At 41.1% G+C, this 17451-nt stretch overlaps 2 protein-coding genes across 4 annotated transcripts; both read right to left on the bottom strand.

Annotated features, from left to right (window-relative positions):
* Positions 1-808: 808 nt before the first annotated feature.
* Positions 809-15722, bottom strand: pbxip1b (pre-B-cell leukemia homeobox interacting protein 1b). 3 transcript variants are annotated; one of them, XM_038711420.1, is made up of 11 exons: positions 15586-15722; positions 13449-13525; positions 13065-13140; positions 12729-12799; positions 6318-6678; positions 5043-5288; positions 4820-4843; positions 4239-4291; positions 3890-3973; positions 3668-3758; positions 809-3347 (listed from the first exon to the last, which is right to left on the bottom strand). In XM_038711420.1, exons 2-11 carry the CDS (start codon positions 13497-13499, stop codon positions 1837-1839), a joined length of 2568 nt encoding a protein of 855 aa, XP_038567348.1. In that variant the 5' UTR covers positions 13500-13525; positions 15586-15722; the 3' UTR covers positions 809-1836. The 3 variants fall into 3 exon arrangements, with proteins under 3 accessions (XP_038567348.1, XP_038567346.1, XP_038567347.1); XM_038711418.1 differs by having other exon boundaries at positions 3524-3758; positions 15586-15721; XM_038711419.1 differs by lacking the exon at positions 4820-4843 and having other exon boundaries at positions 3524-3758; positions 15586-15721.
* A 483-nt stretch (positions 15723-16205) lies between these two features.
* LOC119897596 (lens epithelial protein) lies at positions 16206-17408 on the bottom strand. Its single transcript, XM_038711417.1, has one exon. It carries the CDS (start codon positions 16929-16931, stop codon positions 16737-16739), a length of 195 nt encoding a protein of 64 aa, XP_038567345.1. The 5' UTR covers positions 16932-17408; the 3' UTR covers positions 16206-16736.
* Positions 17409-17451: the final 43 nt, after the last annotated feature.

Raw genomic sequence — 17451 nt, 5'->3', positions numbered from 1 at the left:
CATATGCAGTATTTATGTACCGGGCTAGTACTCCAGTTTCTAGTGTCAAACTGGCACAATGATTGATTGAGAAACAGACCCTTAGTGACTGAATGACGAGTGAAGTCATCATAGTCAATCCCTTCAGTCAGTCCCTTTTCTTTGTTCTTTTCCCTCAGCTACCATCAGCCAAGTTGTTGTTCAACTAAGAAATATGGAACATAAAAGACAGTGGACAAAGTATCCCTGATGACATAAAGAGGATGATGTTAACATCAGTCTGGAAACAGTCCTGAGTCCATGGACAGTAATTGATTACTCTGCACTAGCACACAGTTAATACTCATGATGTATTCATTTGTCAGCAAATAAGTAACAACTGTTGAGTCCAATTATTTGTATATCTGCTATATTTTTTTTTTTTTTACAACTAGGAGGTACCGTTGTAGAATCAAAATGGCTACTACTGTCTGCACAATATATTGACTCTACTGAACACTGTGCTTTGTTCTACTGTTAGCCTGTTGAAGAAAATGGCATTTATAAGACCTCCGTGTTCTTTTCTTAAGCATACACTACAAACTGTTCAACTTCAGCAGAAATTGATGGGGCAATTGTGCAAACAACCCTAAACATATTATCAATATTCAGTTAAACCAAAGCTCTCACCTTCTCTCTAACCTTGCAGAATCATCACGACTTGCAAATCCAACAGGATCAAAAAGCATGACGACAAATCACCAAGTCAAATAAAATCAGTAGATGTTTGTAGGAGGTATTCTTTGAAGATAACATTTTAACAAGTGAGTGAAAAGAAGACAAAACCAAGTTATTTCATCACAGGGTTGCGCCAAATTTATTATGTTCTTACGACAGTAATAGTAGCAAATATGAACATCCTAACCTAACACACAGTATTCTCTATGCTGCCACAAAGCCCGCACAGCATGTGGTTCAGAATTGATACACTGAAAAACATCTATGTGGCTGTAGACCCTTGAATCAGCAACACTTCATAAATTAGCATATAAACATAAGAAAGTTTACAAAAAGCATGTTTTCTAAGTGCCATGGCCAGCCTAATCAATCAAAACAAATGCTGCATTCATAGTAAAACAATAATTAAGGACATTAGTGCACATAAGTTCTGTACCTGAAAAGAAGCATTCGTGCTCAACATGATATGCGCCAACCAATTATTTTTTTAATCTATATTATGGCAACCTCTATAAGTTAGTTATATATTTCTGCACTATAGCATAGTTCTTAAACATATTTTATGCAATATGTACAAACATTTAAATAAAACCCCAGACAAGATCAATCCAGACTTATTTCACATAAAATATTCACTAAACCTTTTTCCAGCAGTTCACCTTGCTCCACCCTTTATACAAACTGTTTGCTAATGATCTAAAGATAATCTGAGATTAAGACACAGGTTAAGCCACTAATACATAAAGATGGCATACTGTAGATACAGTACATACTGTTGATCAGTGAATAGCTAGACCTTAACAGTGCATAGTGCTGTTTGCAGAGGAAGAGTGGTAATGTGTGAATAAGACTATACAGCAGAGTAACATCCAACTCAATCTAACAGGTTAAATCCCCCATATGCAAAGGGTGTATTTTAGCACTAATGTGCGAGGTAAAATATAAAAACAACCCAAAACAATGAACTTAAATCCAAAGTAGAACTTCTTGCCTGACAGATGGAAGGGGTAAAATAAGATCCTGTAAAAAGGATGTCAGCATGATAAATGTATACTTGTATGCAAGTAAAATGTTCCCTTTGAATAGCCTCTCATCCGTCTTTTACCTCTTCTTAACAGATCCATCAAATCCATCGCTTAATCAGCCACGTCCTCGTTCGCTCCCCTTCCCCCACTCCCCTTTGGATCTCTCCCCTTTCTCTCCAGCTCCTGGCACTGAAAACTTTTTCATGACTTCTCTTTCAAACCCCTCCATTTCTTCCTCTATGGCACTATCCCCCTCCTCTTCCCCTCCCTCTTCCACCATGTCTTCCAAGATATCTACCAAATCCTCAACGAACTCTTGAAAGCGCATCTGGTCATGAACAAACACTCCTGTCTTGAAGAATTCGGCAGCTAATTTTTTGAGCTCTTCTCTTTTGAATTCATCCACTCCCACTTCCTCTGCCTTGGCCAGGTATGTTTGGAGGACGGCCTCGAACTCAGGGAAGGGGACAGGGAGCAGGCCCTCGGCCTGAGCACAGGTCTCCAGTGAGTCGCACTTCTGTGGGGGTTTGAGGTTGTGCTGGAGGCGGTCTCTCTGCTGGACCCAGTACTCGGGCTGCTCCAGGGAGGGTCGTCGGTGTGTGTGAGGAGGTTTTCTGTCTCCCCACAGATGCTCTTCCTTGTGGCCATGATTACTGGTAAATTTGTGCTCTTCTTTGTGTTTCTGGGAGCTTGATCTGTCCTTTTCCCAGTTTCCATTGTGCTTGTTTTCTTTCTGTCCTCTCTTCCAATGCTCTTCTTTCTCTTCCCACTGTTTGCTCTCATCCTTCCTCTTCCATTCCTTATCATCTTTACTTTTCCACTTGTTCTCGTTCCAGTGTTTCCCCTCATCCTTTCCCTTCCTTTCTTTACCATGATGTTTGCTCTCCTCCCACTGTTTCCTTTCACCCTTTCCTTTCCCTTCTTTACTATGATCTTTGCCGTTTTTACTCTTCCAGTCATTGTCTTTCTTCCACTCTCTCTTTTCTTTCCAATCTTTTTTCTCCCATTTCTCTTTGCCACTTTCCTTGAAGCCATCTTTCCCTTTCTTCCATTCCTTCTCTCCCTTCCATTCCTCCTTGCCCTTCTTTCCCTGGTTATTTTCTACCTTCCATTCCTTCTCCTCCTTTCCACTCCATTGTTGATCCTCCTTCACTTGCTCATGCTTTGCCTTTTTCCAGTATTTCTCCTCCTTCAATTCTTTTCTCTTACCATTTTCTATCCACTCTTTCTTTGCTTCCCTATCCTTCCATGGCTTTCCTTCATCACCTCTGCTAGTCTTTTCTTTCTTCCAGTCTTTTTCCTTCCGTTGTCTTGGCTCATCACTGTGCCTCTTTAGCTTACCTTCCTTATCCTTCTCCTTGTCAAACTTTCCCTTTTTCCATTCGGCTTTACCTCCATCTTTGCGCTCCTGTTTCTCTCTTTCCATCCATTCAGATTTTTCTCTCTCTTTCCCCTCCTTCTTCTCACCCATGTCATTTTTATCTTTCTTTTTCTCCCTCTGTTCATCCCATGGCTTCCTAGCCTGTCTGTCTGTAGATCCAGTGGTGTCCTGCGTGCTGTCCTCTGGCTGGCCACTGGAGGGCGATGTAGTAGGCTTCACAGGTGCTTGAACTGCTTTGCTGGTTACTGGAGGAAACACAAGACGTCACTACCACTACAAAGATGAATAAAGAGCATTCAAGTGAAAAGAAGAAAAAGGAAGAAACATACTGCACTTCCCCTAGCTGTCTAATAACTATCATTCAACATTTTCTACCCTCTTCCACGTCCCCTCCCTACCTCCTCCCTCTGTCCCTTTGTACCTGAGGAGAGTTTTAAATCAGTCACAGTAGATCTCAGTGTTTCTAGTTCTTTCTGTAGGGCCGGGACAGACTCCAGCTCTCTCTTCATCCTCTCGTTCTCTTTCTGAAGGACAGGGAGAGATGCCATCTCTTTCTTCAACCTACTGTTTTCCTTCTCCACCTCCTCCCACCGCAGCCGCTCCTTTGCTCCCTCTGCTGCCTGTCCCTTGGCTACATTTAGCTCTTCTTTCTGTGCCTGTTTGAAAAAAAACAGGAGAAGAGGGTCCTGTGAGAATATCACATACCGGGTACACTTTCATGCACCGACACACACTCATGTATAGCACGCACACACACAATGAGGTGAGAGACAGAATGGAGTCACACCTGAAGTTGGGCTTGTAGCTTATTTAGAAGCTCTGTACTGTCAGCATCTACTGGCGGTGGAGGAACCTCTGGATTAAGCCACTCCTGTCCGCAAGTTAGAGAGAGAGAACAGTTTGTGTTGATGGGAAAGAAAATTCCAGAGTAGAACAGTTGGTAGACCAGGGCAGTAATGCTGCCAGTGTTGTGGGTGGTCTCCTAATGAGCATATCACACAACAAATCCATGTGGTGGTACTCCCGTTACGATAAAATCAGTACACAAAATGGCATCAAAATGAATATAAGTTAGAGAAGAGATAAAGACAAAATAGAAGGAGAAAAATAAATAAATAAAAGTGAAACAGACTGACCTGTTTCCCTGGTAACTCTGCGTCTTTCAGCTCCCTTGTCACATAATCACTCTCTGTAAATGTATTATGCAAAGTTTAATGTTCTTACACTGGAAAAGAACTCAAGCAAAAGCTTTACGCTCCAGTGCAAATTACTGAAAAAAATGGCACCTACCCCAACAACAAACAAGGCTTACAATAAAATGTGTACTCCTCAGCTGAGTAAGGGCACATAACTGTAGATACGGTATAATATAATTAAAATCAAAATGAAAGGTTAAGGACAGTATATTTATTGCTGGTTGAAAACCTTGTATCTCCACATTGTCACAAGAAAAGAGAGGGTGGGCAAACTAAACATTTACACTGTGGTGACATGGTACAAGGTTATCATTTAATTTATTATTGATTTATTGCAAAAAATGCATAAATCACTCACTCTCTCTATTGCATGCTTAAAAGCGTGCAGTACTTTAAAAATGTGTCAAATGCAAAACATTTTTCCTTCATGCACATTAACACATACAAACATGCTGTGGACAAAAAAGAACTCATTCAGTCACACACACACACACACACAGTCACACACACACACCCCCTACCCTCATTCAGGTCCATGAAGACACCTGCAGGTATAATACATCTCAGTCTCAGAGCACCCTTTGTTTAGTTTACTGCTAGGAACACATCACTTTGCTCTTAGCTAACCTCACTTTAACATCTTAAAATTCATCACAAGTAACATTAAAGTCATTTAAAGTCAAAGTAATAAGCAAAACAAAATCACACATTTACCTTCTCAGCGGGTCATATAGTGATGCATACCTGAGAAAAAGATGGTGCCAAGGCCTACCAGAATGACAGCACCCAGGATGCACTTGTTCACAGAGAACCCGCTGTCTTCGTCGCGCTGTGGCAGCTGGAACTCTTCCTCTCCTTCCTCTTCCTCCTCTGTCCTTCCGATCCGCTCCAGAGCTGCTAAGAGAGACCTCCTTCTCCTCACCTCTGGCTCTCCTTCCTCTCCCATCTTCTCAGTCCTCTCGTCACTCTCTTCTGTAGCCACAGGGGAGTCTGGAGTAGAGGATGAGAAGAGTATTTAAAAAACAAACAAACAAACCAACCTGTTGTTAAAGTGTATTTTGATCATTACTTTGCAATTTACAGGTTTAATCTATTTTATGGACCCCTACAGGCAAACATGAAGAACAGATCATTTAATGTGTGGGTATCCTGTAGGCCATTTTATTTCCTGCCATGTTTATTATTTTTAAACAAAGCAGTTGCGCATTATTGAGCTCAAATTTGCTCTTGCACTTACATGTTAGACAGCACAGCAGCTATGGCACTGTAATCAGTCGGATGCTGCAGTACGAGACAGAACCCCTTATGGGAGGTAAGACTTCTATAGTTGCTCTGCTGTGCATGGCACATGAGTTCATTTTGTCCATTTCTCCATAAATAAGCCTTTAATCTTGAATATGGTGTCTAGACAGTAATTCAAATGCTTCATTTTTAAACTTCTATTCGCATCACATTTTACTGTTAAAGAGCAATATGAATAATGGGCACTACAATGAACTCACTGACACTGGACACCAGTTTGCAAACAAAACCTGTATTTGAAAAAAAAAAAAAAAAATGCACAACAGAGCAGAAGAAGACTCATTTTTAGAAAAAAAGCTGCAGACCGAAAAGAAAAAAATAAATAAATAAAAAATAAAAAAAACGCACCACAATGCAAAAAAACAAACACACTTTAGGAGGTCCCAGTCCCTTTGAAGCCAATTTACTTCTGCAGGGTGTCATGCAACTACGGATTTCTCTGTCACATCATGCTCCCTGCCTCATACCAACCACAGCCTGTCCAGACAACCTCCTGGCCCAGATACTGAACAATTCCATTACCAGTTGGTCCACCAAGTACACTTCAAACACAAATAGTACATACGACTTAGTCTCCAAAAAAATAAAAAGGAAATGATACATGCGTACCAGGTGATACATCTTTGCATTGAATAAAACATACACGATTAAAACTGATGCTGAGGTTATTATAATATCAATGTAATAATAGCCTCATTAAAGTCTTGTTGTTCATACCTGCCTGTTTCCCTACATCAATCGTCCTCAGAGACAGATCTGACTCCTCCCCTTCCTGTTGTAGCCCATCCCCGTTTAACGGATGCCGCATTCCTTCCTCTGCGAGCCTCTCTTCCTCCTGTGTAAACTCCACCCCTCCCAGAGTCTCTGTGCTCAGCAGTGAGGCTGGGGGCTCATCAGGGGAGGGGGTTATGTGGGCGTAGGAGTCAGGTAGTTGCTCTGACCTGCTGAATGCATCCTTGCCAGGGACAAAGCTGTCAGATACTTCCAAAAAGGTGTGAACAGGGGTGGCATCAGATAAGGCGGTGTGTTGCTCTGTGCTTCTGTCTCCATTTAGCTCTGCAGTTTTTTCTTCTAATACCTGGGTATAAAAATCAGGTAAATAAAGTTCACTGTCAAAGGTTTTAGCTCCCTTTTAGCATTTTTGGTTTAAACTCACTCAAAGTACAAAGTGGTGAAACAGGGGGAACAAAGGGAAGGGATCTAGCCTAGCTCTGTCCAGAATGCAAATTTGCATAGAAGCACCTCTTCCAACTCGCTAATTAACACATTGTATGTCACTTTATATCTTGTTTAATCTGCACAAAACCAACATGTAAAAACCTGAGTTTTTGTAAAACGTTAATTCACCCTTCAGGGGGTTATGTGCTAGAGCCTGACCGATTTATCATTTTGCAGATATTATCGGCCGATTTAAGCTACTTGCAGATACCTGCATCAGCGTTTATAAACAACTGATATATGACTATTAAAAAAGAGAAACAGAGTTGGATCCTTCCCTCAGGTCATGAGTGTTGCATAGTTTGCAGCACCACAGAACAAAACATACACAGCTGACTGCAGTATACCGGAGCTCAGATCCAGCTCTGCAAAGTTTTCTACAGACAGTCGAAGCGACTCCAAGGAAGGGGGTTGAAAGGTTCTCTCCCCAAGTGCTGTCTCTGAGCAGCCTGATCGTAAAACTGGCCACCTTTTGATGCCGCAGCCAGATAACGCGGTGATTGACTGTTAAACTGACAATGGAACACTGACCAGCGATTAGCGTTTTCCTGAACAGCCTATCAAAACTCTTCTTAAAGAGAGGGCAGGAAACCCTAAACTGCCCCCTTCACATGTAACCATGGCAACTGACCTTCCTCTGCGTTCAATTACCTCACATCAAAGGAGATACTCCCTTTCACAGCCAGATGCAAATTGGAGAAACTCCAGGACACTAAGGACAGCCCTGAACTTCATTGTGTAAACAAAGACTGCTGTCTCCCAAGACTCAAAGCATTACCTTGTTTAATTAAATAATCTTTTAGTTACTTGATTACGTTTGCCTCCATTTGAGTAGTTATGTTACCATGTTGTTGCTATCTGTTGTTGATATTGTTGCTGAAAAGAATATAAATAAGTTAATTTTGCAGAGTTTTAATTTTCAGCAAGGTTAATGACATTCCTTCATTTTATGTGTAACCAATGCTTGTTCACAATACTTTCTGACACCACCTTTAGAAATGAGGATAAAGAAATCATCCTATACTCGATTAATCTGCCAGCTTGAATTTAAGGTTAAATAACTAATTCCCCAGCTCGTAAGCAAAGATTGTCTTAGGGTTAATCCAAGCTATCGTCATGTAGCCTGAGCTCCCCCAAGTGGACAAAATAAGTATTACATGCTATCGTCTGAAATGCCGTTAACGTATAAATGTCACTCCGTATTTATCTTGTGTAGTGAACAACGGTGTGGATTTGTGCATTTTATATTGAATAAATTTGGAGCTACTCTAAATTCCTTTCTCCTCCCCAGAGAAGAAGGGGGAGGGGTCAAAGTTGCTTTCTCTAAGTGCTAGCCCCACCATAAAACTGGCACCTTTTTGATTCCGAAGCTGATAACGCGGGGCCTGACTGTTAAACTGACAAAGGGACACGAACCAGCCATTGGCATTTCCCCACACACGTTTCCGTGGCAACTGACCTTATTCTTTGTTTTATTACCACATCAAAAAGGAAAACCCCTGTCTCACCCAAGTGTGACATGGTCCAGACACTGAACTTTGAATGGCTAAGGACTGCAGTCTCCAAAGACTCAAAGCATTTAATTAAGTTTAATTAAATCTTTAGTTACCTGATTACGTTTGCCTCTATTTGAGTAGTTATGTTAACTGTTGTTGCTATCTGTTGTTGATATTAGTGCTGAAAAGAAAGTTACTTGTGCAGTGTTTTTATTTTCAGCAAGACACTCCTTCATCTAATGTAATCCAAGCTTTCCTCATGTAACCTGAGCTCCCCCAAGTGGACGAAATAAGTATTAAATGCCCTCGTCGGAAATGCCGTTAAATGTATAAATATCCTGACCAATAATGTGACAATTGTTTCCTGTTACCAAATGCCTAGAATAGTACAACCGTTTGACCATTGAGGTTCGATTGTGGAAAATATTTGATTATAAGACGTGCAAATAGATTTCTTTTTAGACATTAAGATTAGAAAGGCAGTCCCTTGGGAAACCTGAGACACCCCCTGGGGAACCACGCCCCAGGCAACAAAAGAGCGACACGCGATCTCTTCGCTTCTTGCTCTCTCCGCTGCTCTGCTCGGCTCTCTGGACGCTGTGCCGCGCCAGGCAACGCCCAGACTCGGCCAGCGAAACAGGCCCTTTTGTTTCGCTTGAAGCTACACACCTGAAGTGCAGAGACATCGATCTGCCCCTCAGTTTGTTTTATTTTCTTTATTTCTTTTGTTTGTTAAAGTTATCAGTCCGTTAAGTTACACTGGACTAATTCAGGAACGATCAAGTTCCATTTTAAGCCTTTTTCGTCGAGCCAACTTCACCGAGGTCAGACCAAGCCACGTGGTCTGGCCAGCTACAACGAAGGAAACCTGAAAACAGCTGAATTGCCAGACGGAGGAGGCGTTTTCAATCAGACACGGAGAACCCCAGAGAATCCCTAGCAAAAAGCCAGGATCGGGCAGCTAGCGTGGGACCCGTGCAACAGGCCAAAAGCAGGCTGTCGACAAGCAGTAAGACTTAACACACGTTCTGTGATCAGATGTCCATTTTAACTCCTAAAATCATAGCATTAGTTTACTTTCATTAGCTCTTCTATGCGGTATGAGTCAAATGCTTCCCACAGTCGAACCTCCAGGCTCATTGTTCAGCAAATGTTTATGTTCCCTGTATCCAACCATCTTTTTATCACCTTAGTTAGAGAATAAATTCACTGTAATATAATCAAGAGCTGTGTGTGTTGCCTATTTCTAGTTCCTGCCAAGAGAATTGACCCTTTAGATATGAGACTGACTGACTGATTTAAGATAATTGAGCGATTATTAACGGCGTGCCCCCCTCTCCCGGCAACGCCCTAGGAGTTCGGCCCGGCGCAATCAAAGCTTTTGTTCGCTTCAAGCTACACACGCGAAGTGCCGCGACATAAGCTTTCCCTCGTTTCCAGCAATTTACTTGCTTGTTATTTTATTTTGTTTGTTAAAAGTTAGTAGACTGTTAAGTTACACTAGTCTAAGTCAAGAACGACCAAGTTCCCTTTTTAAGCTTTATTCGTCGAGCTAACTTCACCGAGGTCAGACCATACCACGTGGTCTCGCCAGCGGCAACAAAGGACACCTGAAGAACAGCCTAATTGCCAGACTGAGGACGGCCAACCCTTGAGGGTTTGTTTTCATTCCAGACACGGAGAACCCCGGAGAATTCCCTAGCAAAAAGCCAGGAATCGGGCAGCTAGCGTGGGACCCGTGCAACAGGCCAAAAGCAGGCTGTCGACAAGCAGTAAGACTTAACACACGTTCTGTGATCAGATGTCCATTTTAACTCCTAAAATCATAGCATTAGTTTACTTTCATTAGCTCTTCTATGCGGTATGAGTCAAATGCTTCCCACAGTCGAACCTCCAGGCTCATTGTTCAGCAAATGTTTATGTTCCCTGTATCCAACCATCTTTTTATCACCTTAGTTAGAGAATAAATTCACTGTAATATAATCAAGAGCTGTGTGTGTTGCCTATTTCTAGTTCCTGCCAAGAGAATTGACCCTTTAGATATGAGACTGACTGACTGATTTAAGATAATTGAGCGATTATTAACGGCGTGCCCCCCTCTCCCGGCAACGCCCTAGGAGTTCGGCCCGGCGCAATCAAAGCTTTTGTTCGCTTCAAGCTACACACGCGAAGTGCCGCGACATAAGCTTTCCCTCGTTTCCAGCAATTTACTTGCTTGTTATTTTATTTTGTTTGTTAAAAGTTAGTAGACTGTTAAGTTACACTAGTCTAAGTCAAGAACGACCAAGTTCCCTTTTTAAGCTTTATTCGTCGAGCTAACTTCACCGAGGTCAGACCATACCACGTGGTCTCGCCAGCGGCAACAAAGGACACCTGAAGAACAGCCTAATTGCCAGACTGAGGACGGCCAACCCTTGAGGGTTTGTTTTCATTCCAGACACGGAGAACCCCGGAGAATTCCCTAGCAAAAAGCCAGGAATCGGGCAGCTAGCGTGGGACCCATGCAACCGGACAAGCAGGCCGCCGACCCGAAGTAAGGCAAAACAAGGCATTCTTTGATCAGTGATGTCCAATAGTTGGTTAGTCCAGCATATTTAATCCTTGAAACTCCAAGACAAATTTAACCGAGTTATCATCTAATTGCATTCATTAGCTGCCGTATAAGTCAAATTCTCCCACAGTAGACCACCATGCTCATTGTTTATTTCTCTGATGTATTTAACCGCAATTTTACATCACCTTAGTTAGTTAATAAATTCATTGTAATCAAGGAATTGTGTGTATTGCCTGTTTCCGAGTCCCTGCCAAGAGAATTTACCCCTTGATATGAGACTGACTGACTTAAGATAATTGAGCGAGATTGTTAACTAACTGATCACTAGTGAATAATTGTCTAATTATTAGCCATACTCAGGGAGTCCCGAGACCCTGGGTGAACGGTATATCGGGTGGTGCCCCGCGAGAGCTTTATGAATTAATATTTTCTGAATATTAAAATTCATAATTTGGTATCAATTCTCATAAATTTATTACATCAATGTAGTTATGCTACACTGGTCTTGCTGTGTTGTTCTCTCTTTGTTTTTAGATTGTACTTGTATTGTTTCAGACCCCATTCACACTACTCCGTTTTAGCAGAATTAATTAATTAGCAGGTGCTTCCAGGTAAGTGTTTGTCTCTCTGTTCATAGTGTCAGCTCTTTCCCCTGTTCGAGCGTTCGTTGGGTTTATAATGGTTAATTTCCTCCTCAAGAATAGAGAAAATATCTGGGTTGTAGTAGGGGGATTCTGATGGAGGTATATAGATGGCACACATGTAGACATGTTGCTCAGCACAAATCATCTTTTTGTTAATTTTCAACCATATATAGGCTTCTTTTTTAATAACTGATGAACTGGCTCAGTTCTGATTTACACCATATAATCATGCCTCCTGAATCTCTGCCTTGGGTTATTAGTTATTATTAGTAGCCGTGAGCACGACCAGTGAAAACATCTTCTCTGCACCATGTCTCCTGTAAAATCTTTTAACTCTATTGAAATCTGAATTTCTGCTCTTTAAACCAGAAGCTGATGATCTCAGACCTTGAATGTTCCAACACGTTACTATAAACGATTTCATCTCCAAGTGTAATCTGTTGAAAAATTTGACAAACACCCACAAAGTGTTGTAAGTAAATGAATAAAATATTAAACTTTGAGTGACATTTTAGAGTGTATCATGTGTGAAATACTGTTAGTTGTCCTTGTATTACTATTCATTTAAAATGATAAACAACATGCTAAACTATTACTATGCTCTCTCTCATACACATATATAAATATTTGCCTATGTAGGAGAGCCCGGCTTATAATTATAGCCATGACATTAGATATGATATATGGTATTATTCGTAGTAGTAATAGCAGTAGCGGTATATGGGTTATTTTTATAGTTTCTGTCTTGGACCCCACAATACATACGCTATTTACTTGAATGTTCATTAGTAGTAGTACTCCATAATTTATAACAAGTCAGATATTTTTTGTAGTTTTATTTGACTTTTATTCATCAAAACCTTAACATATTTCATTTTATTTATTTATTTATTTATAGTACCATTTATAACAATAAAAAGTTTTGTATACTGCTTTATGTCATGGTATCTTGGAATGGTCTCAACGGTTGATTAAAACGGTTGATAATGTGACTACACACACTCTGGCTATTCATAATCAAGTACTCCTGGTGGCAATTTAAATGTATATCCTGTGGCAATTCAGAAGTGAACTGCCACAGGTTGTAATTATACCAAACCATGGTAAAATTACAAAATAAAAAGACAACAGAATTATTTCATTGGCCAACCATAACTACATATTCAGCTAAGCTATGTGACAAATATTACATGATAGAAAATATTTGCTGTCTCACCAGGTGACCATCCACAGGGATCCGCCCCTCTGCAAACTCTGCACCATTTTCAGGGTGGTTCTCCCCAGAACCTGGCTCATTGAACACAGAAACAGGAGGCAAGAGTGGAGACTTTTAGAGCAATAGTTTAACATATTTCAATTGCGACTCAGACAATTCTTATTAGGGATACCTGTCACCAGTGTGTATAAATATGAACTGTAATAATGTGGTATAATATTTTACACTTTTCAGTTTTTGTTTTATCTATTAATTATCAGAAAAGGCAAATTGGCTAAAGTAAATAAGTAAAAATGAAAAACTAGAAATTATAATAACTTTGAGTTATAATAACACCTGATATAGATGTAAGGCTTTCTTCATGGTGCTCGGTCTCCTCTGCCAAAGGCTTCAGGGTTTCAGCGACAGTCTCCTAAGACAAACAGACATACAGTGACAAAGGACAAAAACATACAGGCATTGCCATTTTCATATTAGACCTACACACAATCTACACTAATCTGAACATACTGTCTATCTTTTGATCTTTTTGAATAATAGTTAAATAAGAAAAAGAAAAGAAACAAAGGCCGTCTTATTACAGAAACCTACTTCATATTCAGGTCACCCAAAAGGAAATCAATTGGGACGAGGAGTTTTTTTTTTTAATATAATACATTTCCAATGAGGTCATTCACAGCAACTCAACATGTTCCTATGCTCTTTACAGAGTGGTGATACCTCAGGAGTGAGGATGGTCCAGCTGTTGTTAGCACTGCTGCCACCTGACATGGCCCCCTAGAGGCTTTGCCTTTCTCCTGCAACACAAGGGGAACATACAGAACAGCTTTCATGATTAATGCTAGCTGACTGAGAAGAAAATCAAAATAAAGTGATTGTCCTATACTCCTTTGTGTACCCTATGGCTGTGTGATTTTTAAAACAAGGTAAATCCTAAATTTTAAAAGGTGGGGGGGTGGGGATTTTGGTTTTCTTTACAATGCACTTACTGAAGCCAACAACCCAGAGGTGTATTGTTCAGAGGCCTGCCACTAGTCCACCATTAGGGTGACAGTACTGCAGCTCAAAGAATTGTACATCATTTGTTTACCCGTGAACATGATTTGGATACATGCCTTTGCAATTCAGCCTCACCCTTCCGCAAATAAAAGAACCTACTGTAACCGGTTGTTAACACATTGCTGTGTGTGTGTGTGTGTGTGTGTGTGTGTGTGTGTGTGTGTGTGTGTGTGTGTGTGTGTGTGTGTGTGCGCGCAGGAAGTCCAGTTCCCTGGGACCATTCAGTTCTTCATTAGTAGTTTGTGTGTGTTGTGGGCCTTTTGGTTACCCTTCGCTTTTGACTAGCTGGGAAATGTTTTGGCAGAGACACAGTAACTAAGGCCAGCACTATTCTGGAGATACAGACAGCAGGGCTGTCCATTTAAAAGCTACTGGTCTGTTAACATATATATGTCTACACGCCTCACCACATTTCAACTGTAAACTGTATACATATTCCTATGTGTACATTTCCAAAGAATTACACATTTTATGTTAAGATAAACATTTGGTGCAGCTGGTTTAATGTATCTGACCAATACAACTCTTTCCAGACCAAGATCACTCAAGCAGAAACACAGACTGACATTTCAGTTTGACCACCTGGTCAGATTGAAGTGTCAGGTATTACTGTTGTCTAAAGCCTTTCCTTTCAAACCCGCAGGGGATGACATTTCAGAGATGCATATTTATTATGTGTAATCTGGCTTTCTTCACAAAGAGCTAACCACTTAAGTTAACACCACATCTGGGTAATGACACACTTCACTCCTCAAATTCAATTCTCTCCCAGTTCCGCAATTTAGGTCTCCTAATCGAGTGCCTCCCAGGAGAAGTCTTCTGAATCTAGCCTAGGGCCCTAGGAGCATTGTGGAGCATAAATGGCTTAAATAGATACCAGCTAAATATAGCCACCACTAGATTGACTGGAGACAGAAAGAGGGAGCATGCACAGGATGGCCATGAGGAACACAACAGAGGCAGAAATGTACTCTAAGGACAGTGCTAAACTGGCTTTTCACAGAGGAAAGCATTTTCACTACATTGTAGTTTGATCTTACTCTCTAATTTTTATGAGTAATTTCTCATTTAACCTGTAAAGCTCAATCTCAGGGTTTCAAAATGTCTTAACGTTGTATACTCAGACGTCATATTTATAGATACTTGACACCGTCTCTGATCGCAGTTTATTAAAACCTTTCAAACTAACAATACACTGCCTTCAGTTTAGATTGACTGGCCCTTTAAATTTAATTTAGCACTAACGGCCACAGCCAAATGTATGTCTACAGCTGTAGGGTTAGGGTTAATCTTATTATCTTGTTCTCAGCAGGGAAAAATGACCAAAAAAGGTCAAGGGAATAAACTGCAGGACAGGCCATTAAGACAGCAATGTTAGGCTGTCAGCAAAAGCACCCCAACCAGCTTGTTCCCAGCAGTCCTAAACAAAGCACGCAGTTCATCACATTATTATGTAGCGAGTTATACAAACTGTTTTTACTGAACGAAGGTGAAGCCTGTGACAGGAAATGTCATATAGCGATGTGCTAAAAGAAAAATAAAACAGAGTTAAACACACAAATGTCACTTTTTAAGCGTATTTAAGGCCAGTTGAGTAAGGTAAATCGCAATAGGGCTCAAACAGCACGCAAATTAATACTAGCAATTAAAACAGAACTTTCCAACAGCTGCAACACTCAGTCGAGCAACCAGGAAAAAGTGAGTGAAACGACGCAGGCGACGCAACGGAAGAACAAACAAGGAACAGAACAGACCTTGAAAAAGTAAGTAAGTACATCCAAACTTAGGTAATTCTTACCGTGGCGTGGTACCGCTTTACTTCAAACGCCACAGTCTGTCACACATACAGCAGCTACTTCTGAGTCTCTCCATCCAACTTAAGAACTTGCCTCCTGAACTTGCGTGATCCACACGCCTCTCGTCCAATCACAGACAGTCTTCGTTTTGGTCCTGCCCCTCGCCCTCCAGCTCGACCAATGGCAATGCGGTGTCACTGTACTTCACTGGGAAAATTTCCAATTTGAGTGACAGACGCAGATGATAGTGAGTATGTACATCTTACATACGTTATGTTCGTACACCTCCAGTCCTGGGCATTTAATGCTGGTAGTCCACAGGCTTGGGTTGATTCCAAGTTGTTATCTTTGGTAGCACTATCCTTCTGTCCCATAAAAGACAGCATGTAAAATTTGCCCTATGTTTTTGTTCTACACATAAATCAGAATTTAGTCCTCTATAATGGCATGCTATCTTGCAAACTTTGTCATATCAAATAAATAAAAGGCTTAAAGGCACATAAAAACTTAGTTTGAAACCTAAACCAAACTATATTTTCTCTTTTTTTTAGCAGTACAGTATACAGTATGTTTACTATAAGATTAATCAAAACAAAATGAACAAAAAATGCAGACATAATGGTAATGTTTCTATTGATTAGTTCCTTTATTCATTGCACACCAGTTTGTGTTGTACAGTGAACATCAGGGGTGCCATTCCTCAAGATCTTAGATCAGAAGGGTAAAATCAGGAAAATCTGACCCAGTCTCATACTGAACAATGTGCACCTGGAAATGTGCCAGTGTGTTTCCTGGAACCCAAGAAAAGCATCCTATAGACACTGAAAAGATAAAAAAAAAAAACTTTAGGACTTAGTGAACCTATAATTGAAACAGCTATTTCCTGAAAATTGAGAACCTCGCTTTAAACTGTAGTAGACAACATAAACTGCATTATACATATCAATTTGACAGATTTTAGTTCACTATGTGCTCAAGTGGTAGTTTGTTGTCATATGAGATAAGAGTCATACTTGCCAATGCTTTGCCAGCACCACTGATGAAACACTCAAGTCCTGATGAAATAAAAGCTGGTTGAAATTACACTATAGGAGCCAATGGAGAAAAGGGGAAAATCAATGTTTGACCACTTGATCTACTCTCTCTCAGCCTGTCAGTCCAGGATCTCTTTGATGCACCAGCAGCAGAGGAGGAAGTAGAGGCACTCCTTAACGGACTGGATGACACCGTAGGCAAAGTTTCCTCCCAGGAAGTTCTTGCCTCGTCCCAGACCCATGGCCATGTCCCGCAGGTGCTGTCCCAGAGAAGAGGAGGGCATGGCCTGGGGAAGAGGACGCTGGGGATGCATGGCTCCGGCGAGGAAATCGAGAGATCAGGCAGAGGCAACAAGAAGGGCAGTCAATGAGAAGAAATAGAAGGCGAGGTCTGACAAATGGGATCAGACTGGGCCCGTGCAACAGTTGAGGTCTGCTCCGTGTTCCTGGCAGTTAGCTCCTGTACTTATAACCTCCTATACAAACTGCAGGCCACCTACATTCACATCATGCGTTTTCTCAACTGTTCCCTGCTTTCAAACATCCACTGATTGATTAAAGGCCTTGTTTACCTTAGCTGTGCACTGTTCCCCTCTGTTGTACAGTTCCCGCCACACAGACTCTCCCTAGGATCTAATAATCCCTGAATCAGCCCCCTACTGTTACAGGCTCATCTGTTCACAAACAGGAGAGTTCCAGTAGCTCCAATACACTCTCTCCCCCCCCTCCCACTACATCCCACTCTTTGTTCAGGACAGTATGTGACAGGCAATCATACCTTCTAGCAGTGTGTGCATTGTTGTTTCATTTTGCATCAAAGCTTTTTGGTGTACT

This window comes from Micropterus salmoides, unplaced genomic scaffold (genome assembly GCF_014851395.1).
Source record: "Micropterus salmoides isolate LMB-PRFRI ecotype aquatic unplaced genomic scaffold, ASM1485139v1 Ms_hic_scaffold_11, whole genome shotgun sequence".
In the NCBI taxonomy this organism is placed as follows: Eukaryota; Metazoa; Chordata; class Actinopteri; order Centrarchiformes; family Centrarchidae; genus Micropterus; species Micropterus salmoides.
The sequence above is the reverse complement of the archived record's forward strand: the minus strand, read 5'-3'. Positions and strand labels throughout refer to the sequence as shown.